The sequence below is a fragment of the Mytilus trossulus genome, chromosome 12 (assembly GCF_036588685.1).
Source record: "Mytilus trossulus isolate FHL-02 chromosome 12, PNRI_Mtr1.1.1.hap1, whole genome shotgun sequence".
Classification (NCBI taxonomy): domain Eukaryota; kingdom Metazoa; phylum Mollusca; class Bivalvia; order Mytilida; family Mytilidae; genus Mytilus; species Mytilus trossulus.
The window spans coordinates 46,647,103-46,671,850 of record NC_086384.1 but is presented as its reverse complement, the minus strand read 5'-3'; the positions used below and the strand labels follow the sequence as shown (position 1 = coordinate 46,671,850).

Here is a 24,748-nt window from a genome sequence, read left to right as displayed (position 1 = left end):
TGGGCCAAATTAATCCAAACTTGGCCACAATCATCATTGATGTACCTAGTTTAAAAATTGTGTTTTTTGACCCGGCCAGCCAATCAAGATGGCCGCCACAGCTAAAAATAGAACATGGAGGTTAAATGCAGTTTTTGGTTATTACTCAAAAACCAAAGCATTTAGAGCAAATCTGACAAGGGGTAAAATTGTTTATCTGGTCAAGATCTATCTGCCCTGAAATTTTAAGATGAATGGAACAACCTGTTGTTGGGTTGCTGCCCCTGAATTGGTAATTTTAAGGAAATTTTGCTGTTTTTGGATATTATCTTGAATATTATTATGGATAGAGATAAACTGTAAACAGCAATAATGTTCAGCAAAGTAAGACTTACAAAAAGGTCAACAGGACCAAAATGGTCAGTTGACCCCTTTAGGAGTAATTGCCCTTTATAGTCAATTTTTATACATTTTTCGTAAATCTTAGTTAACTTTTACAAAAATCTTCTACTCTGAAACTACTGGGCCAAATTTTACCATACATAGCCCGAATCATTATTAGGCTATTTAGTTTAAAAATTGTGTTTTGTGACCGGGCAAACCAACCAAGATGGCCGCTACGGCTACAGTTGGGTGCAGACAAAGCATTACACGAGACGGGCCGAAAAAGTTAACGCGGCGTTTACTTGCGTGCACTTCATGTAAACGCCGCGTTAATTGTGCGTTAACTCCGAAATTGCAATAGACATTAAAAGTAAACGGGCCTTTACTTTCGCGTTTACCTCCGCTTTAACGCAAAAACGGCGCGTCTTCTAATTTTGTAAAGAGTAAACAGGCGTTTACTTTCCCGTTTATCCCCGCGTTAACGTGGAAAAATGCGCGTCTTTAAAAATGTAACACATTTGTATTCAATTGAACAATTATTATAGTAAATTTCTTGTTCTTCGCAAATAATAGTTTAAGTATGTTTATTCAAATACATGTAATGTTATCCTCACCAAAATCAAACAGTTTTCTCATCTTAGACAGACTGACTCGTAAAACAAAATTATTTGATATCATTAACCAAAACTGACAATATTTACCTCTTAACAAGTTATCTTATTTTATGTATACAGAAGTAATTCAGTTATATTGTTATGCCCTAATTGACCATATAATACAATTGACAGCAATTTTTGTACCAGCCTGACGGCCATGACCTCTTTTTATTTAAAATATTGAATGGTAAACAAAATTCAGTAGTTTTCATACATCAGACTAACTCGTAATATATAATTATTTGTTCGCAACAACAAAAACTGACCATATAAGCAATTTATTTAGTGAATCAATATAGCCCGCATAGTAAATGAGTTATATTTTGATATTAAGATTGATTGTATAATAAAAGAGGAAGCAATATTTGAATATTATGACATAAAAATTTTGTTTGCATCAATTTAGAGTGCCAACATGTCCTTTTTTATTCAAAATATTGAATCGCAAACAAAATTCAATAGTTTTCTTACTTTAGACTGACTCTTATAATAAAATTATTTGTCCACAACTCAAAACTGACCATATATGCATTTCATTATGTAAATCTATATAGCTGCATAGTAAATGAGTTATATTTTCATGTAAGAATTGATTGTATAATGAAAAAGATAGCAGTATTTGAATATTATGATTAAAAAAAAATTCTCGCATCCATTTAGAGTGTTAGCATGTCTTTTTTTTATTCAATATATTGAATCGAAAACAAAATTCAGTAGTTTTCATACCTCAGACTGACTCATATAATAAAATTATTTGTCCGCAACAACCAAAACTGACCATATAAACATTCTATTATGTAAATCTACATAGCCGCATAGTAAATGAGTTATCTTTTCATGTAAGGATTACCGTATAGCGGGTTATTTTCGCGGGGTGCAAATTTTCGCTTATTTTCGCGGACAGAACATAATCGCCAAAATATATTCCGCCAAATTAAAGGTGTACATACAAAGGTATTAATAAAAATTTTTAATCCGCCAAAATAATAACCGCCAAAATATTTCGTATACCTTGTTCAATGAAAATCGCGAAATTTTACACCCGCGAAAATAACCCGCTATACGGTATTGTATAATGAAAAGATAGCAGTATTTGAATATTATGACTAAAAAATTTTACTCGCATCAATTTAGAGTGCCAGCATGTCCTTTTTTTATTCAATATATTGAATCGTAAACAAAATTCAGTAGTTTTCATACCTCAGACTGACTCATATAATAAAATTATTTGTCCGCAACAACCAAAACTGACCATATAAGCATTTTAGGATGTAGATCTATATAGCGGCATAGTAAATGAGTTATATTTTCATGTAAAGAGTGATTGTATAATAAAATAGGTAGCAATATTTAAATATTATGACCAAAAAATTTTGTTCGCATCAATTTAAAGTGCCAGCATCCTTTTTTTATTCAAAATATTGAATCGTAAACAAAATTCAGTAGTTTTCATACATATAATAAAATTATTTGTCTGCAACCACCAAAACTGATTATATTAGCATTTTATTATGTAAATCTATATAGTCACATAGTAAATGAGTTATATTTTCATTTAAGGATTGATTGTGTTGTATAAAACTGGAAGGTAGCAATATTTGAATATTATGACTAAAAAAATTGGTTCGTATCAATCATGTCAATTTAGAGTTCCACCATGTTCTTTTTTATTCAAAATATTGAATTGAAACAAATTTCAGTAGTTTTCATACGACTGACTCGTATTATAAAAATATTTGTCCAACAACCAACACAGACCATATTGGCAATCTAAATAGCTGAATAGTAAATGAGTTATATATCCATGTAAAGGATAGCAATATTTGAGCATTTAAATTGACGGAATGGTACAAATGACGTACATACTGTTACACTTTATAAATATCCCCGTACAATTTACGTTTGATAATTTGTCAAAACAGAAGCTGAAATCATGTTAATCCAAGACAAACGAGGGGAATTTCGATTAAAAATTATATATTAAATGCACCGAGTTATAGAATTCAAAGAGACAATTAAAAATGGGGAAAGAAACAACGTAAACCTTGTTTATATCCCATCATATAAAAATATTTTTCCCATGTCTCGGATAACCTTTCTTTCCGTATAGATATTTGTACATGTAATTTTTGAAAAGAAAATATAGAAAATCTTCTAATCAGTAAACTAATGGACTTAATGGAACTGATTGTGTGTAATTGAATAAAATTAATATTCGAATTAAAAGAGTTTATGAATTGTTCTGGTTTAAAACACATATACTTAAAATACAAAGACTAAAGGTCGTTTTTATAAAATAAATGTACAAATGAGCTTGAAGTTTATTTATAAATTAATCCAATCAGTTAACGCGAAAAGTAAACGCGCGTTTACTTTCAAGTGCACGTAAAAATACACTTTTAAAATCTGTAGTAAATGCCATTTACTTCTAAGTGCACGTAAAATAAAGTTAACAAATTCTGAAGTAAACACCCGTTTACTACTGACTAAACGGAAACAAAATAAACGCCCGTTTACTCAGGTAGACATTAGAAATTTCCATCTCGACCGCGTTAACGTAATTATAGTAAACGGGCGTTTACTTGTAAACGGGAAATTTGAAGTTAACTAACGAAATATGTGCACGCGGCGTTAACTTGCGTTTACTTTATGTAATGCTTGGTCTGCACCCAACTGTACAAATAGAACATAGGGGTAAAATGCAGTTTTTGGCTTATAACTCAAAAACCAAAGCATTTAGAGCAAATCTGACAAGGTGTTTAATTGTTTATCTGGTCAAGATCTATCTGCCTTGAAATTTTTAGATGAATCTCACAACTCGTTGTTAGGTTGCTGCCCCTAAATTGGTAATTTTAAGGAAATTTTGCTGTTTTGGGTTATTATCTTGAATATTATTATAGATAGAGATAAACTGTAAACAGCAATAATGTACAGCAAGACCTTCAAATAAGTCAACATGACCAAAATGGTCAATTGACCCCCTAAGAAGTTATTGTCCTTTATAATCAATTTTTAACAATTTTCATAAACTTTGTAAATTTTTACTAACATTTTCCACTGAAACTACACAGACAAGTTCATTATAGATAGAGATATTTGTAAGCAGCAAGAATGTTCAGTAAAGGAAGATGTACAAACACATCACAATCACCTAAACACAATTTTGTCATGAACTGTCTGCTTCCTTTGTTTAATTCACATATGCCAAGGTGAGCGACACAGGCTCTTTAGAGCCTCTAGTTCTTTGTTTTTGTGAAAATAGTACACATTATGACATAATTGTGACGTCATCAGATAAAAAATCTTTATGTTTTTTATTTATATTTCTTGACCCAATGCATTGCTTAACATTATGTGCCAATTTATGAAATTTGTGATTTTCACATCTATACATACATTATTTCAGTAAGGATTAGAGTTTTTCCATTGGATGAGGTGAGACGACCATCGACTGTTCCTGTACATATTGATATCAAGGTAAACTAAGAAACTTAACATTACTGTAAATTCAGAAATTATTGCGATGTTTTTATTATTGCCACAAAGGTTATACTCGCATTTTGAATTTTTTTTTTATGAATAAAACAGATTTTTCTTAATATCACAAAAAATAAAATTACAATTTAATCTAAAATGACAAAATCACATTTAAATCTAAAATGACAAAATCACATTTTAATCTAAAATGACAAAATCACTATAACAAATGCATGCAACAATTTCTGAATTTACAGTTACAGAAATTATCTATTGACCATCTGCTGTTGTCTTCTCTATGGTCAGGTTGTTGTCTCTTTGACACATTCCCCATTTCCATTCTCTATTTTATAGAAAATAACATACTCAGTTATTTCAACCTTGCTGATATAATAATATGACATGTGGTATGATTGCTAATTAGACAATTATCCATAAAAGTTCAAATGAAGTGGATATAAGCTATTATAAGCAACCATACAATAGATACCCATACTGTATAGTCGGCTATGAACAACAACCACTGAAATACAGGAATCTTGACTTGGAACAGGCTCAAATGTTGAGTTGATTATTTTTAATGTAATGATGTAAAATGTAGTTCAGGGGCGTGTCTAGGATATGTGAAAGGGGAGGCGTATAATAAAATATTTCGCCGAGCGAAGCGAGGCGAAGCGAAGCGAAATTTTTTTTGGACCTTTTTTTGGCTTAAAACATAAAATAATAGAGAATTGCACTAATGTAACGGTTCCTGACTTGGAGCATGTATATTTTATAGTTAAAGTGTCAGGGTGTGACATTTTTTATGCCGATTAATTGTCTATGGTATATTAAAAAAAATTGGATGGATCTTAACAGCAGTAGACCAATAACGAGAAATTCCAAACTCAAGGGTAAAAGGAGTTACTTAACATTTCAATTCCTAGGCCAGGCTTTTATGAACGAGAGGCGTGATTACGGTTGAGGGTCCATGTGGAAGCTCAGAAGCTCCTGAATTTCAACAATTTAGCAATTATGAAGTAATCCCTCTATTTTTGATTAAGTTCGGGTTTCGTTGAACGACACACATGATACAAGACAAATAAACACTGAAGAATAAATTTCTTTCCTTCTGAGTATTGCTTTAATGTGGAAATATACATATTTCTAGTATACATGTACCTTGACGCAAAACCTAAAATGAACACAGAAAAATACTGACGGACTCTCATTTTCAATTACTAGAGTGGATTCATTAGAACCATTTTATGTGGATTTCTCATGGCGTAATCGTCAATAATTTTATTAAAATCAAGTTTAATGTCTCTGTGAACACATAAAAGAAGCAGAGCATTTAGGCGATCCTCCTTCATGGTGCTTCTCAAATCATTCTTGATCAACTTAAGGGATGAGTTAGCTCTTTCGGTGGAGCTTGGCGTGACGCTCGTCAAAGCAAGTAAGAAGAGAACTTTCATGATGTTTGGAAATAAAGTCGAGCATGCCCTTACATCAGTTCAGGTTGATGTTGTTGACTCTGGTTTGTCCGTTTGATTTTCCCAAAACGACTTCCAAAGTCTCATCTCTTGCCTGAATTGACAGGGCACGAACATCAGAGACAGCCTTTTGACGATTATAACGATAGTTTTTTTGTTTTTTTGTTTTTTTTTTAAAGGGGGGGGCGTACGCCCATTACGCCCTTACCTGGACCCGCCCCTGTAGTACATATTGCAAACCAATTTAAAAGTGGTTTACTTTTCGTTTCCCCAATAGGTACAAGTTAGACTTGATAAACAGAAACCCTCCCATATCCCAATTTAAGGAGTTCCAGAATAGTAAATGTTTCAATGTGGAGATTGAATAAGTCATATCACATGACATTTTTCTATCCACATGACTAAATTGTTGCCAGGCGAATTCAGCCAATATGATTCACTTAGATTTCACCCTCCACAATCCCAATTTGAAGAGTTCCGGGATAGTAAATGTTTCAATGTGGAGATTGAATAAGTCATATCACATGACATTTTTCTATCCACATGACTTTATTGATACCAGGCGAATTCAGCAAATATTCTGATTTAGAATTTACCCTCCACAATCCCAATTTGGATAGTTCCGGGATAGTAAATGTTTCAATGTGGAGATTGAATAAGTCATATCACATGACATTTTTCTATCGTAATGCCAATATTTTTGCCAGGCGAATTCAGCAAATATTCTGATTTAGAATTTACCCTCCACAATCCCAATTTGGAGAGTTCCGGGATAGTAAATGTTTCAATGTGGAGATTAAATAAGTCATATCACATGACATTTTTCTATCCACATGACTATATTGTTGCCAGGCAAATTCAGCCAATATGATTCACTTAAATTTCACCCTCCACAATCCCAATTTAAAGAGTTCCGGGATAGTTATTGTTTCATTGTGGAGATTAAATAAGTCATATCACATGACATTTTTCTATCCACATGACTATATTGTTGCCAGGCAAATTCAGCCAATATGATTCACTTAAATTTCACCCTCCACAATCCCAATTTAAAGAGTTCCGGGATAGTTATTGTTTCATTGTGGAGATTTAAAAAGTCATATCACATGGACATTTTTCTATCGTCATGCCAATATTTTTGCCAGACGAATTCAACAAATATTCTGATTTACTTAGATTTCACCCTCTACAATCCCAATTTGAAGAGTTCAGGAATAGTTAATGTTTCAATGTGGAGATTGAATAAGTCATATCACATGACTTTTTTCAATCCACATGACTATATTGTTTCTATGCAAATTCAGCCAATATGATAGATTTCACCCCTCCACAATCCCAATTTGGAGAGTTCCAGAATAGTTAATGTTTCAAAATGGAGATTGAATAAGTCATATCACATGACATTTTTCTATCCACATGCCAATATTTTTGCCAGTCAATACAGCAAATATTATGATTGAATTAGATTTTCACGTAAAAAGAGTTGATCATGCTGTTCTAGTTTGACTTCCTCACCCTGTTGTAAACCTTTCATTAGGTGACATCGTCCAAATGTTGATGTATTCATGCAGAATATGTTGTACTGTTCCAAACATACACCTTATTGCTATTCCCGGCTGACCCTGCCGCTTGAACTTTTGACGTCAACAACAATCACTTTTCCATTGTGGCGTCAGATATTTTGTTTTATGACGTCAACATTTTACGGGAACCTGTGTGAAATCCAGCAATGGCGGATAAATAGCGATAAGGTGTATTGCATACATAGATTTCTGGCGTTATTGTTAGATAATTAATACCAAATTATTTAAAGTACAATGTACTATTCTTAATTTTTCACATGGACAAAACAACCCCCAAAACAATTACCAAGTTATCGTTAGATGTATCATGTAAAATGAAACTAGACACACTAAATCTGGAAACTAAATTATTGAAATATTCAGACAGTAAACCAACTGATTTATCGCGAGCAATTTATTTTTCATTCTTTGGTGAGTAGAAAAATATCGCAAATATAATCATAGTAAATATGTAAAATTTGGATCTTTTCTCACTGAGCTACATCAAGAAAATGTAAAAATTTGCGAAATATGCTAGAAAAAGCTAAATAAAGTATCAGTGAAAATAAGTTATTTTACTTTACAGTAGGCCCTGGATTAGTCAACTTACTTGATGTACTGGATTTTCTGTTATATTCATCAATAACTGGTTACATTATATTTACACCAATTATTTTTTTAGAATCCACAAGGAGTTATTGTCCAAAGGAAGAATGCCACATATCATGGAAGTTTTATAACAGACAAATTTCTGTTACCATCTCGCCCATTCTATGGTAATAACTGGACTGTTCAGGCTAAGTTCACTAATGGGGTAGGTATGAAATATAAGTGTTATGTTTGAAATAGTTAAATTTCATATACACCTTTCTGTTAAGGGGGCTTTTTTCTGTTGAACTAATAGAAGAAAAAGTGGTAATATCGAAATTAAAAAAGAACTAAATTACAAAAATCACTTAAATTTTACAATTATTTAGTTTATGTATAGCTTATTCGAAAACAACAATAAAAAATATAGGTCACCGATGATTTAAACAAGATATTTCAATTTTAATGCCAAAACATTGCATTTTTTTTCACCAAAGGGAGATAATTTGGAGCTTTTTCAATGATATCTATGTTTTAAAAGTCACCTGGGGCCAACACAAATTGATTTTTTGGAATGATTTTTTTACCATATGATGAAGTACCAACTACTTAAGGTAATTATTAAATTTGTAATGAAAAATTACTGTTTATTTTTTTTCTGAAAATCTTATACCCGCGAGCTTCCTTAACAAACATTTATTTCATAACCAGTGTTGGAGGGTCCTCAGTGGCTGAGTTGTCTTACTACTGTAATGACTTGCCACTCAATACAGAGGTAGTCAGTTTTAACCCTGCTCATGTGGGTGTATTCAAATCCAATCTTATTGGCTAGGATTGTCAGTTTTCCTATCTAACATCGGTGGTTTTCAGAGGCGGATTTAGGGGGGGGGGGGGCCAGGGGGCCCGGGCCCCCCCTTTTTGGAAAAAAATTTGGTTGCTTATATAGGGAATCACTGAAGCATGACTGGAGCGGGCCCCCTCTTAGGTCAATCAGTGGGCCCCCACTTATGAAAATTCCTGGATCCGCCACTGGTTTTCTCTGAGGCACTTATAATACTGCTTAATTCACCAATAAAAACTGGCTGCCACAAAATAGCTCAAAAGAGTGGTTAAAAGTGGCATTAAAACACAGAAAATCAAATCAAATCATAATCAATGTTGGAAGTTTGATATCATAAGTGTAGTATTTTGCTTTTAATTTTTTTTTACAGGTAACTAAAAGCCTCATCCCTTACTTATAATTGATTTTAATATTTGGACTATGCACAAATTCATAAACACAGCAAAGCTGAGAAATGCTTTGAACTCTATTTCACTTTAGAACAAGAATTTAGGGCAAAAGTAATGATAAATTTGCTGAATATAGAATTACTTTTTATGCATCTTAGATAATATAGAATAAGTATTGTCTATCAAAAGGTTATAAAAAATATAAAGATGTCATATATAATATTTCATGAGGAACATTAAAATCATTGCAAAGAAATATGGCTTCCTTCTGATTTTGAAAATATTTATTTACTATGCAAGAGTTACAGGAATTTTAAAAGTCACATTTAAAGCAATTTCCCACTTATTGCATACTAACTCTAATATTGCTCTGATTTATTTACCTTATCTCTTGGTTTTCTACTGGTGTGTGATCATCAAAGTATTTGTTTTTCTATCGAGTTATAGGACTTTAACTTTTAATGTTAATGTTGCATTCTAACTTGAGTATGCCCTGATTTATAGACTTGATTATTTACACTATTATTAGGACTATAACGGTTTACTTTTATAAATTGTTATTTGGATGGAGAGATGTCTCATTGTCACTCACACCACATCCTCCTATATCTAGTTAAAGTAAAGATGTTCTTTCTTAAGTTTTAAGACTTTTCCAAAAATGTTTTAAGGAGGCTCGCGGGTATAAGATTTTTAGAAAAAAATTAAACATTTATTTTTCATTACAAATTTTATTAATTACCTTAAGTAGTTGTTACTTTATCATATGGTACAAAAATCATTCCAAACAATTAATTCCTGTTGACCCTAGGTGACTTTTAAAATGTAGATATCATTGAAAAAGCTCCAAATTATCTCCCTTTGGTGCAAAAATGCCATTTTTTGGCATTAAAATTGAAATATCTTTTTTAAATCATCGGTGACCTATATTTTTTATTGGTTTTTTCGAATAAGCTGTACACAAACTAAATTATTGTTAAATTTAAGCCCCCTTAAGGCAAGTTTTATACCTTTACACACATCCACATGCAAATTTATTGACGGGTATTTTAATGACAGCTGATTGAATGCCTTCTACATAATTCAATTTTGCCAGTTAATCATAGTATAATTGAGACAGGCTTATCTTCTGGCAGCTTTCAATATTTAGATTTGAATGAAAATTTTTGTTTCCTTTTTCTTCAGCTTGAAACAGAAACAGTAGTGACATTTGAAGTAAAAGAGTATGGTAAATATATAGTTACAGCAGATTTCATTGAGTATGTAGACAAAGGTAGTATCTTTGGTTAGCTTGCTTGTTAGCTGAACCGTGAATTCATTTTCAGGTCAGGTATACTACCCGTCTTTCGAAGTAGCCTAGTCCAACAGACAGATAGATTGGTTATCTGCTGAACTAGTCTACTCTTAAAGGAGGATGGTTTATCTGACCTAACAATGACTTCACAGTTCAGCTAACAAGCAAGCTAACCAACGATATTACCTTTGGATACACACTCAATGAAATCTGCTGTAAGGCATAAGATTGAATACAATTAGGGTTGTTCCAAAAATAAAGGTATGATGGAGGGACAGGTGGGGGTGGTTAGGTTGGAAGGCACTTTTTATTTGTCCCCACTAAGCATAAATTTTTAATTTGATATTTCAAATTTTTCAAATGTTACAGCCATTTTTTTTTTAAAAACCACCACCCATCAAATTTTAATAACAGTGCCTTCTGACCCCCCTCCCCATATAAATAATTCTGAACAGCCTTTATGTATTTAAGTATATAAAATGTATTTCAGTCCCAAAAATGAATCCTGAAGTCAAAGTTGTGCTTTAAGCCACTTCTGTTTATTAATATCCGAAAGAATAATTTCAAGAAATATGTAATCATCTGCAAAAGTAAATAACCTATCAAAACTTCTAAGTTGATGGGAGATAATTCATATTTAATGAAAATATGGAGATGTGGTCTTTGACAATTATAGCTATATACCACAGTTGAAATGACTCGAATGTAAGCAATCAATGGTAAAAAAATGAGGAGAGAAAATCATACAGTTGAGTCAGCTATAAAAGGCCTGATTTGAAAAATGTGAAACAAAAAAACTAATACATGTAGCATAATTTATAACAATTTAAGTTAAGAAAAACAAATAGAACAGTCATGAACCAAACGACAACCTGTTCAAAGAAAACTGTTTTTCTATTCTATTTAATACAGTTAGTTTTAATCTTTCAGCTCATGTAGACACACTGTTGAAAAAGCTAATTAATTAAACTGCCTATAGAGATCCAAAGATAAATAGATTTGGTATCCTTTGAAATATTTGTTTACCATTAAATCCTCTGATATTTCAGTTTTACCAAAGTTCAGTATAACTCTGAAGTCAGAACCAGACATTATTCTCCCAACAACAGAGAAGATAAGAATAAATGTTTCAGCTAAGTGAGTATTTACTAATGTTAAGGTAGTTTTCTGCCATCTTGAATTGTAGAAGACTGCAAATTTTTGGTCTAGATATTAACAGTAATTAGCAAAATTTATGTTGAAATGGAATTTACTTGTGGTACTTTGTTCTCAAATGATGAAAATAAATTCTTATGAATTTTCTTATAATAAATTTTTGTTTAAGGTTGTACATAATACTACAGGGAGATACAGTATGTGGTTCAATTATTTTTTTTTTTTTGTATTTTTGTCAAAGAGTCAAAGTAAATATTTTGCTAAATTTTATAAAAATTAAACGAGCCACATTAATTTTAGTCAAGGTCTTTGTTACCACCTTAAAATGTAATCCCTATTGTTTATTTGTCAATATTTCTGTAACCAGAGGCTGTCATTTGAACCATAGACAATATCTTGACCAATCTTGGTTTAATAATGCCCAGTTTGGTCAAGTAGACCATTATCAACTTTGAGGTCACTCTAAGGGTCTAGTTAATGGTGATGATATTTTTATAATGTATTGTTAACAGCAGAGAAAACACTTACTTTGCGGTTAGAATTTTGATATCTGAATTTCAATTGAATATTTCAGTTATTTTCATGGAAAAGCAATTGACGGTACCTGTGTTTTATCGTATGGAATTATTACGGATGGACAACATAAAATCAGTGATGTTGACCTGAAAAAGCAGGTAAAACTTCTAAAATTTATTCACAATATAAACTGCTTTGCTCATTGTTGAAGGCAGTACAGTGACCTATTTCTGTGTCATTTGATATCTTGTCAAGAGTTGACTCATTGGCAATCAAACCACATCTTCTTTTTTATATTAACTAGAAATTATAACATAGTTTATACTGTAATGAATAAGCATATAATTGAAGTTATATTGTGGACATGAAAAAAAGAAATAATCTAGCAAAAGGTATAGCTGACACATGTAAGGCTACTTTAAAACAGGGATCTATCATATTGATTGTTAAATTTATGGTTCTGAAGATGCAAGGATACTTTGACATTAGATGTTGGAAGTATCAATAGATAGGTTTCAATATGTTGAATAAGAGTTATTAATTTCGACTATTTACTAACTTGAAATATGTGGTACCAACTAGTTAATATATCCTTACAAGATTGTAGTTATGAATCAAGCAAATTCAAAAAAATTATAAAGAACTTATTCTGAAGTCTTGTGATGAGTACAACAAGTTGAGTTTTTGGCTGATTTTGAAGTAATTTGTGCTCTGACATATTTCTCCATCATTCTAAAAAAGGGAAGTAACTCTTGCTAAAATTGTGTCAATCTATTATAAGTTTTAGAAATTCATGATTATTATTAATTATCATGGAAAAGGGGTGTAAAGGGGTGGGGTGTATCTACATGGAAGAATTCAAAAAACAATTGCCATTTCACAATGAGGGCACAATTAAAAACTTCCGGCACGTTGACCCTTTTTACCAATTTCACAAAATATGGTGAATAACAAACCTTTTTTACGACTGCACGTGAAATAAAAATGGCAAAATACATTGCACGAAAATAAGACTTTACCACCCTCATTGAATCTCTAGTCACAATCTGACTAAGAATCTGACAGTAGTGAACACATGACAAACAAGTACTGGCTCAAGTTTACATTAATTTAAGTTTGAAATGTATAATGATGCATGGTTATAACAAAAGTTTCCTGTTCCTGCTCTGGTATTTGAAGATACAATTTAGTTGAAATGCACTAGAAGTTAACAACTTATGGGAGCTAACTGTGTAATTTCTATCATTCTATACAACAATTATCTAACCCTAACCCTCACCCTAACCTCACCCTAACCCTAACCCCTAAATATTTCTCTTATTACCAGACATACCGAAACTAAAGTCTTACTATTTCTAACTCGGGATGAGTGTTACTAGTACTTCAAAATAGAAGGGTTTTATATTAGGTCGACAGGTTTGTTTTGCAATGTTTTAAATTCTTCTAAATTGCCTGATTCTTACAAAGACTGACACTTAAGGTGGTACCAAGCACCTTGACTAAAATTAATTTCGTTAGCTTAGTTAATTTTCATAAAAAAAATTGACAAAATATTTACTTCGACCTTTTGACAAAAATATCAAAATTTGATTATACTTTAATTACACACTTACTGAAAAAAATTCATTGGATATATATAGCAGTTTGACAAACACTAATTTTGATCATTGAATATGGTTTAAATGTTCAGCTGATTTTTACGGAGTTATCTCCCTGTGGTGTTATGTACGACCTTAATAAAAAAAATATTTTGATGCAACATTTTAAATTACACTTTGTTGTTTTCAGATGACAGTAGGATCAACAGACTTTGAAATAAGTAAAAATACATTGGAGGAGAGATTTCCATCATACTGGTTTCCAGATGGAGCAAGACTATATCTAGAGGTTACCATACTAGATAAGGGAACAGGAAGGAGGGAACAAGTTTCTGATAAGAAAACTGTGTTCTCTAACCATCCATATAAGATATCTGTAGAAAAATCACAGAAATACTTTAAACCTGGAATTCCTTATGACTTAGTAGTAAGTATAAGAATAATTAAAGATACCCCTCATGGGAATGTCCAAGTAATCACAGAATCATTAAGTATTTTTTTAAACAAGATAATCAAATAATCATGAAATATTTGATCTGGTAATTAAATTATCACTATAAAAAAGGAAAGTAAACACATAATCAAAAACCCCATGAGGAGATGGATTAAATAGGATTGTGGAAGATGCTTGTCACTTCTTGTTATCATGTTAAAAAAACAACAACCATGAAATCAAATATCCATGAAAATACAATTGAAAAAGGAAATGGGGAATGTGTCAAAATACAATTGTTCCTCAACCCACAAAAATAAATGAATTCGCAGTAAAGAAGGATTGAAATACCTGATTCACTTTGTCTCTATCAAACAAATTCCTGAGCCAGTTATCTGCCCCTGCTAATATTTTTGTTTTTCAGATTGATACGTTCTATCCAACGAAAAACCAGCACCAAACTGTCCACTAAGTAAACATTGTGGAAGGAAAACAACTATTGGCAACGTAATAAGTTATCTGCCCCTGTTTGTATATTTTTTTTTTAGATTGATACGTTCTATGCTAATGGAAAACCAGCACCAAACTGTCCACTAAGTATACATTGTGGAAGGAGAACAACTCATGGCAGAGTAATAAGTTATCTGCCCCTGTTTGTATATATTTTTTTTAGATTGATACGTTCTATGCTAATGGAAAACCAGCACCAAACTGTCCACTAAGTATACATTGTGGAAGGAGAACAACTAACGGCAACGTAATAAGTTATCTGCCCCTGTTTGTATATTTTTTTTTTTAGATTGATACGTTCTATGCTAATGGAAAACCAGCACCAAACTGTTCACTAAGTATACATTGTGGAAGGAGAACAACAATTGGCAACGTAATAAGTTATCTGCCCCTGTTTGTATATTTTGTTTTTAGATTGATACTTTCTATGCCACTGGAAAACCAGCACCAAACTGTTCACTACGTATACATTGTGGAAGGAGAACAACTCATGGCAACGTAATAAGTTATCTGCCCCTGTTTGTATATATATATATTTTTTTTTAGATTGATACGTTCTATGCTAATGGAAAACCAGCACCAAACTGTCCACTAAGTATACATTGTGGAAGGAAAACAACAATTGGCAGAGTAATAAGTTATCTGCCCCTGTTTATATATATATATATTTTTAGATTGACACTTTCTTTGCCACTGGAAAACCAGCACCAAACTGTCCACGAAGTATACATTGTGGAAGGAGAACAACTCATGGCAGAGTAATAAGTTATCTTCCCCTGTTTATATATTTTTTTAATTTTTTTAGATTGACACTTCCTATGCCACTGGAAAACCAGCACCAAACTATCCACTAAGTATACATTGTGGAAGGAGAACAACTCATGGCAGAGTAATAAGTTATCTGCCCCTGTTTATATATATATAACTCGTCTAAACATCAACCCAACAATGTTAGATCTGTAAATTTGCTTTCGCAAATTTTTGTTTCTTCCCTCGCCGGGATTCGAACCCATGCTTCTGTGATATCGTGACACCAAATCACCTGCACTGCAGCCGTCCCGCTAGACCACACGACCACCTGGGCTCTACAAAAATAGAGCTTTCGCTGGCCGTATGTTACCTTTCCTCGTCAGTTTTAATCTAGCGGCGTGCTACAGTACATGATATATAAGGCATGAAGATGTTATTGTTACAGATCAGCTAAATTATCTATAGTAAAGGATCCTGCCCCTGTTTATATATATATATATATATATATTTTAGATTGACACTTTCTTTGCCAATGGAAAACCAGCACCAAACTATCCACTAGGTATACATTGTGGAAGGAGAACAATTCATGGCAGAGTAATAAGTTATCTGCCCCTGTTTATATATATATATATATATATTTTTAGATTGACACTTTCTGTGCCAATGGAAAACCAGCACCAAACTATCCACTAAGTATACATTGTGGAAGGAGAACAACTCATGGCAGAGTAATAAGTTATCTGCCCCTGTTTATATTTTTTTCTTCTTTAGATTGAGACTTTCTATGCTAATGGAAAACCAGCACCAAACTATCCACTAAGTATACACTGTGGAAGGAGAACAACTCATGGCAGAGTAATAAGTTATCTGCCCCTGTTTGTATATTTTGTTTTTAGATTGATACGTTCTATGCCACTGGAAAACCAGCACCAAACTGTCCACTAAGTATACATTGTGGAAGGAGAACAACTAATGGCAACATAATACGTTATCTGCCCCTGTTTGTATATATTTTTTTTTAGATTGAGACTTTCTATGCTAATGGAAAACCAGCACCAAACTGTTCACTAAGTATACATTGTGGAAGGAAAACAACTCATGGCAACGTTATAAGTTATCTGCCCCTGTTTGTATATATATTTTTTTTAGATTCAGACTTTCTATGCTAATGGAAAACCAGCACCAAACTGTCCACTAAGTATACATTGTGGAAGGAAAACAACTCATGGCAGAGTAATAAGTTATCAGCCCCTGTTTGTATATTTTGTTTTTAGATTGAATCTTTCTATGCCACTGGAAAACCAGCACCAAACTGTCCACTAAGTATACATTGTGGAAGGAGAACAACTAATGGCAACGTAAAAAGTTATCTGCCCCTGTTTGTATATATTTTTTTTTAGATTGATACGTTCTATGCTAATGGAAAACCAGCACCAAACTGTCCACTAAGTATACATTGTGGAAGGAGAACAACTAATGGCAGAGTAATAAGTTATCTGCCCCTGTTTGTATATTTTTTTTTTTAGATTGATACTTTCTATGCCACTGGAAAACCAGCACCAAACTATCCACTAAGTATACATTGTGGTAGGAAAACAACAATTGGCAACGTAATAAGTTATCTGCCCGGTTTGTATATTTTTTTTTTAGATTGATACTTTCTATGCCAATGGAAAACCAGCACCAAACTGTCCACTAAGTAAAAATTGTGGAAGGAGAACAACTCATGGCAGAGTAATAAGTTATCTGCCCCTGTTTATATTTATATATATTTTTTTAGATTGACACTTTCTATGCCAATGGAAAACCAGCACCAAACTGTCCACTAAGTATACATTGTGGAAGGAGAACAACTAATGGCAACGTAATACCTATTAGACATGTTAGAAGACTCAATGTAGAATCTGATGAGAACGGACGAATCGTTATGCCGATTCACATTGAAAACAGAAATACAGCATTATCATGTACAGTATGTATATAAGTGGGGTCTAGATGGGGTTAACAGAATAGAGAATAATAGAAAAAAAAGGGCAGAATAAAGGGGTGAAAATTATAAACATAGGTAAAAAAAGGCCAACAAAATAGAATAAAGAATTGAGAATAATTGGGTGTCACAATATAAAGAAAAACAAGTAAGAATAGATAATAATGTTGTGCTGAGAATAATGAGAAAAAAATATAAAGAATAGAACAATGGCTTAAAGAATAGAGAATACAGGCTTTGTGCATCATGTTTGTCATAAGGTGAAATTAGGGTTTTGTCTCTGATTTCACTATTCATTGATGTAATAGTGCAATGTAAGTACTGTTAATTCAGAAAAAAATTGTGATGTTTTCTAATCACGAAAATTGCGACAGGGTTAAAATGACAATAATTTTAACTCTCATTTCAAAATTTTTTATGAATTAAACAGGATTTTTCTCAATATCGCAAAAATTAAAATCGCATTTTAATCTAAAATTACAAAATTGCAATAATGAATGCATGCAATAATTTCTGAATTAAGAGTATGGTTTTCTTAGATAATGGACACTTAATTTTGTAAGTGTAATATTTTATTCTTGCTTCATTTATTAGATAAAAACGGATGCTGATAGAAATAACTATGCATATACAGTCCAATCTAAAGTGACATTAGTTGTTGAAGCCATGCAATCACCAGCTAACAGATTTTTAAGTGTCAAACCTATGTTGGTAAGTAGCCACATGTGATCACATACATATTTTTATGAATTTTTACAGAGTTCGCAAAATGTTGCGGTCCTCAGGATTTTACCACCAAAATTTTGCATAGGACTGACACAATTTGAGTATTTTTATATGACCGCAAAATTTGAAAATTTTTTCGTCATATATTGCTATCACGTTGGCGTCATCGTCGTCCGAATACTTTTAGTTTTCGCACTCTAACTTAAGTAAAAGTGAATAGAAATCTATGAAATTTTAACACAAGGTTTATGACAACAAAAGGAAGGTTGGTATTGATTTTGGGAGTTTTGGTCCTAACATTTTAGGAATAAGGGGCCAAAAAGGGCCCAAATAAGCATTTTCTTGGTTTTCGCACTATATCTTTAGTTTAAGTGAATAGAAATCTATGAAATTTTGACACAAGGCTTATGACTACAAAATAAAGGTTGGGATTGATTTTGGGAGTTTTGGTTTCAACAGTTTAGGAATAAGGGGCCAAAAAAGGGCCCAAATAAGCATTATTCTTGGTTTTCGCAAAATAACTTTAGTTTAAGACAATAGAAATCAATGAAATTTTAACACAATTGTTATGACCACTAAAGGAAGGTTGGTATTGATTTTAGGAGTTTAGGTCCCCACAGTTTAGGAATTAGGGGCCAAGAAGGGACCCAAATAAGCATTTTACTTGGTTTTCGCACCATAACTATAGTATAAGTAAATAGAAATCTATGAAATTTAAACTCAAGGTTTCTGACCATAAAAGGAAGGTTGGTATTGATTTTTGGAGTTTTGGTCCCAACAGTTTAGGAATAAGGGGCCCAAAGGGTCCAAAATTAAACTTTGTTTGATTTCATCAAAATTGAATAATTCGGGTTCTTTGATATGCCGATTCTAACTGTGTATGTAGATTCTGAACTTTTGGTCCCGTTTTCCAATTGGTCTACATTAAGGTCCAAAGGGTCCAAAATTAAACTGAGTTTGATTTTGACAAAAAATGAATCGGTTGGGTTTTTTGATATGCTGAATCTTAAAATGTACTTAGATTCTTGATTATTGGCCCAGTTTTCAAGTTGGTCCAAATCGGGGTCCAAAATTAAACTTAGTTTGATTTCATCAAAAATTGAATAAATGGGGTTCTTTGATATGCCAAATCTAACTGTGTATGTAGATTCTTCATTTTTAAACGACCGCAAATTTTGAAAAAATTTTCGTCGTATATTGCTATCACGTTGGCGTCGTCGTCGTCATCGTCGTCGTCGTCGTCCGAATACTTTTAGTTTTCGCACTCTAACTTTAGTAAAAGTGAATAGAAATCTATGAAATTTTAACACAAGGTTTATGACCATAAAAGGAAGGCTGGTATTGATTTTGGGAGTTTTGGTCCCAACATTTTAGGAATTAGGGGCCAAAAAGGGCCCAAATAAGCATTTTCTTGGTTTTCGCACTATAACTTTAGTTTAAGTTAATAGAAATCTATGAAATTTTGACACAAGGTTTATGACCACAAAAGAAAGGTTGGGATTGATTTTGGGAGTTTTGGTTTCAACAGTTTAGGAATTAGGGGCCAAAAAAGGGCCCAAATAAGCATTATTCTTGGTTTTCGCACAATAACTTTAGTTCAAGTGAATGGAAATCAATGAAATTTAAACACAATGTTTATGACCACAAAAGGAAGGTTGGTATTGATTTTGGGAGTTTCGGTCCCAACAGTTTAGGAATAAGGGGCCAAAAAGGGACCCAAATAAGCATTTTTCTTGGTTTTCGCACCATAGCGTTAGTATAAGTAAATAGAAATCTATGAAATTTAAAACATAAGGTTTATGACTATAAAAGGAAGGTTGGTATTGATTTTGGGAGTTTTAGTCCCAACAGTTAAGGAAAAAGGGGCCCAAAGGGTCCAAAATTAGACTTTGTTTGATTTCATCAAAATTGAATAATTGGGGTTCTTTAATATGCCGAATCTAACTGTGTATGTAGATTCTTAATTTTTGGTCCCGTTTTCAAATTGGTCTACATTAAGGTCCAAAGGGTCCAAAATTAAACTTAGTTTGATTTTAACAAAAATTGAAACCTTGGGGTTCTTTGATATGCTGAATCTAAAAATGTACTTAGATTTTTGATTATTGGCCCAGTTTTCAAGTTGGCCCAAATCGAGGTCCAAAATTAAACATTGTTTGATTTCATCAAAAATTGAATAATTGGGGTTCTTTGATATGCCAAATCTAACTGTGTATGTAGGTTCTTAATTTTTGGCCCAGTTTTAAAATTGGTCTAAATTAAAGTGCAAAGGGTCCAAAATTAAACTAAGTTTGATTTTAACAAAAATTAAATTCTTGGGCCTCTTTGATATGCTAAATCTAAACATGTACTTAGATTTTTGATTATGGGCCCAGTTTTCAAGTTGGTCCAAATCAGGATCTAAAATTATTATATTAAGTATTGTGCAATAGCAAGTCTTTTCAATTGCACAGTATTGTGCAATGGCAAGAAATATCTAATTTCACAATATTGTGAAATAGCAAATTTTTTTTTAATTAAGAGTTATCTTTCATTGTCCAGTATAGTAAGCAAGAAATATCTGCAAGAATTTTTTTTAATTGGAGTTATCTTTCTTTGTCCAGAATCAACTTAAATCTTTGTTATATACAATATACAATGTATATTCACTTTTTACTACCAAGTGGTAAATTTAAATAATCTTTACCATTCAGTGATAACAAGCAGTTTTTTTACATCTTAATATTTTATGATGTATTTAAATGAGTAGTAATTGTTGCAAACTCCATTAGAATATTTTAATTGAAATTAGTTTTGGAATAAGGGAAAGGGGGATGTGAATAAAAAATTGGGTTCAATTTTTCTCATTTGAAATTTCATAAATAAAAAGAAAATTTCTTCAAACATTTTTTTGAGAGGATTAATATTCAACAGCATAGTGAATTGCTCTAAGAGAAAACAAAAATTTTAAGTTCATTTGAATACATTCATTCTGTGTCAGAAACCTATGCTGTGTCAACTATTTAATCACAATCCAAATTTAGAGTGGAATCCAGCTTGAATGTTGTGTCCATACTTGCCCCAACCGTTCAGGATTCAACCTCTGCGGTCGTATAAAGCTACGCCCTGCGGAGCATCTGGTTGGTCCTGTTTTCAAATTGGTCTACATTAAAGTCCAGAGGGGCCAAAATTAAACTTAGTTTGATTTTAACAAAAATTGAAATCTTGGGGTTCTTTGATATGCTGAATCCAAACATGTACTTAGATTTTTGATTATGGGCCCAGTTTTCAAGTTGGTCCAAATCAGGATCTAAAATTATTATATTAAGTATTGTGCAATAGCAAGTCTTTTCAATTGCACAGTATTGCGCAATGGCAAGAAATATCTAATTGCACAATATTGTGAAATAGTATTTTTTTTTTTAATTTAGAGTTATCTTTCTTTGTCCAGAATAGTAAGCAAGAAATATCTAATTGCACAATATTGTGCAATAGCAAGATTTTTTTTAATTGGAGTTATCTTTCTTTGTCCAGAATCAACTTAAATCTTTGTTATATACAATATACAATGTATAGTCACTTTTTACTACCAACTGATAAATTAAAATAATCTTTACCATTCAGTGATAACAAGCAGTTTTTTTACATCTTAATGTTTTATGATGTATTTAAATGAGTAGTTATTGTTGCAAACTTCATTAGAAATTTTAATTGAGATTAGTTTTGGAATAAGGGAAAGGGGGATGTGATTGAAAAAAATGGGTTCAATTTTTCTCATTTGAAATTTCATAAATAAAAAGAAAATTTCTTCAAACATTTTTTTGAGAGGATTAATATTCAACAGCATAGTGAATTGCTCTAAGAAAAAACAAAATTTTTAAGTTCATGAGAACACATTCATTTTCATTCTGTATCAGAAACCTATGCTGTGTCAACTATTGAATCACAATCCAAATTTAGAGCTGAATCCAGCTTGAATGTTGTGTCCATTCTTGCCCCAACCGTTCAGCATTCAACCTCTGCGGTCGTATAAAGCTACGCCCTGCGGAGCATCTGGTTCAATACTGTTAATAGTGAGGACCAGCAGATTTTCTACAAGGACCACCAAGGAAAATAAGATTTCGCGAACTCTGTTTTTATGCCCCATCTATGATGGTAGAGGGGCATTATGTTTTATGGTCTGTGCGTCGTTTATTCTCCTGTTTGATCAACTGACTGTCCATCTGTCCCACTTCAGGTTAAAGTTTGGTCAAGGTAGTTTTTGATGAAGCAAGTCCAATCAACTTCAAACTCATTACACATGTTCCCTATGATATGATCTTTCTAATTTTAATGCCAAATTAGATATTTGACCCCAATTTCTTGGTTAACTGAACATGATAATGCATGTTTTACCCCGTCTAATGAACATAGAAAATGTGCTAGTAGGGCATCATTGTACTATGGACACATTCTTGTTTGTATTGTTATAGTGATGTATCATACACACACATATTAATAAGAAATATATTGATGAAAGTTTAAACAAATTACTAACTTGATTGCTTGAATAGAAGATATGCTTTTCAGAACATACTTGAAAGTCTTTATTCTGATTTTACTGGTGTTCAAGTATGACAATTGGGACATGTGGGGTATTCCTCAAATGATACAAGATATAGTAACCAAATTACAAAACAAACCAAGGAAGACATGTAGTAACTTTCATACTTCAATTTTCCGTAACTGTCTTTTTTCAAAAGTTATATATTTGTATTGTAATAAAATTAGACTGTGCCTTGAAAAGTAGTTGATTTTAGGGTATAAGTTATCCTTAGTACCCTTGTTATGTACACTGTTTAACTTGACAACATCAATATTTCTCACAAGCTACAAGACTAATTTTCACTTTTTCACTTTATACTAAATAATGTAAACCAACTTATTTTAGCATTTTCGCAAGTAGAAAAATAAAGCAAAAACAAATTGTCGCAAATATGTAAAACTCAGATCTTTAGAAATTATTAAATTAGAAAATTGCGTTATTAAATATCTTTGAATTGGAGAAGAAAGAGTCATACGTGAAATAAAGAATCCCAGAAAATAAGTTGGTTTACAGTAGCTTGTTTCATTATACATTAGTTTCTTTATTTTAGAATGATGGGAGATTAGTTGCTCAAGTTTCAACCAGAAGACTTAGATCTAATGAGTTTTACCACCTGGTGAGGCATTTTACTTTATTTTTTTTTCTTTTTATGCCCCACCTACGATAGTAGAGGGGCATGATGTTTTCTGGTCTGTGCGTCTGTCTGAAAATGATAGTGCGAGTGGGGCATCCATGTACTTTGGTCACATTCTTGTTCTTCATAAATTAAGTGTTAACAACAGAATTTGAATTAAAAATTTGTAATATGCAAGAATGTTTAAGATAATGTAAAAAAATTCAAATAAATCAAAAGATATTTTCAGATGTAAACTGTTTTATTTAATTTTTCAAACTTATCCAATATAAATATCATTTTTAATTGATTTTGAGATATACTATTATGAAAAACTTTATCTTTCTTGGAGAAAATAAAAAAAATGTCACCAAATTTATTTGTATGGATATTTTTTTCTCGTCTAGATTTTTCCGGCCAATTTTGAAATGATTTATTTAAGCTGCTTTCTATATTTGCTGTTATATAAGTAAGAGAGAAGATACAAGTTCACAAAGATTGAATATAATTATTTTTGTAGTTCGTTTTTCCCGTTACATATGTTGTCAAGATATTAGAAAATTTAACAAATGTTCATTTTTCAAGGGAAAAATCTTGGGGGATATTCATTGCATATGTCAGATCTTACAAATAAGGGACGACATCAAAAGATCGATGTAGGATAAAAAACTTAAATGAAATAGTTTTTTGAGGGGGGGGGGGGGGGGTGTCAACATTGCTTCAAGTTTTGTCAATCTAAAATCGATTTTACATATATACCTATTGGTCAATCAATTTTCCCCAAATTAAGTGAGGAGGGGGGGGTGTGGGGGTCAAGGAAAAAACTCTGTGAATTAAGTTTTTTATCCTTCATTGAACTTTTGATGTCGTCCCTAAGACTTTGCTACCCTATGTTTTCATTAGTGTGTAATAAATCATTCTTATTCAAATGATTCCTTGTCATGCAACTATAACAGACACATATTTTCAGCTGATTTCAGGAGGAAGAATTTTGTCAGTTCTACAGTCTAGGGGAAGTAACTCTTTTTTACAAGCTATCAACAGTGACATGGCCCCAAACTTGCGTATTGTGACTTATGCCTTTAACCAGTGGAGAGGAGGAGCTACAGAAGTAGCAGCAGATTCTGCCACAATTGAAGTTGCTCCTTCATGTCACCATCAAGAGGTATTTCTTATTCTAATGCAACATTGGTTGTAACGTTCATTTTGATTGGATTAGTTACCAATTTTCATATCATCAATTCATGAAAACATATG

The 24,748-nt window shown here is 32.2% G+C and overlaps 1 protein-coding gene across 1 annotated transcript in view; it reads left to right on the top strand.

Moving 5' to 3' along the window:
- Positions 1-24,748, top strand: part of LOC134692698 (venom factor-like) — a 69,511-nt gene that overhangs the window by 7,200 nt on the left and 37,563 nt on the right. The window contains exons 4-13 of the mRNA XM_063553177.1: positions 4,426-4,496; positions 8,213-8,344; positions 10,531-10,573; positions 11,689-11,776; positions 12,369-12,468; positions 14,099-14,335; positions 17,385-17,576; positions 18,186-18,302; positions 23,429-23,494; positions 24,462-24,656. Of these exons, the coding sequence (XP_063409247.1) occupies positions 4,426-4,496; positions 8,213-8,344; positions 10,531-10,573; positions 11,689-11,776; positions 12,369-12,468; positions 14,099-14,335; positions 17,385-17,576; positions 18,186-18,302; positions 23,429-23,494; positions 24,462-24,656 (1,241 nt within the window). The remainder of the gene's footprint in view (positions 1-4,425; positions 4,497-8,212; positions 8,345-10,530; positions 10,574-11,688; positions 11,777-12,368; positions 12,469-14,098; positions 14,336-17,384; positions 17,577-18,185; positions 18,303-23,428; positions 23,495-24,461; positions 24,657-24,748) is intronic.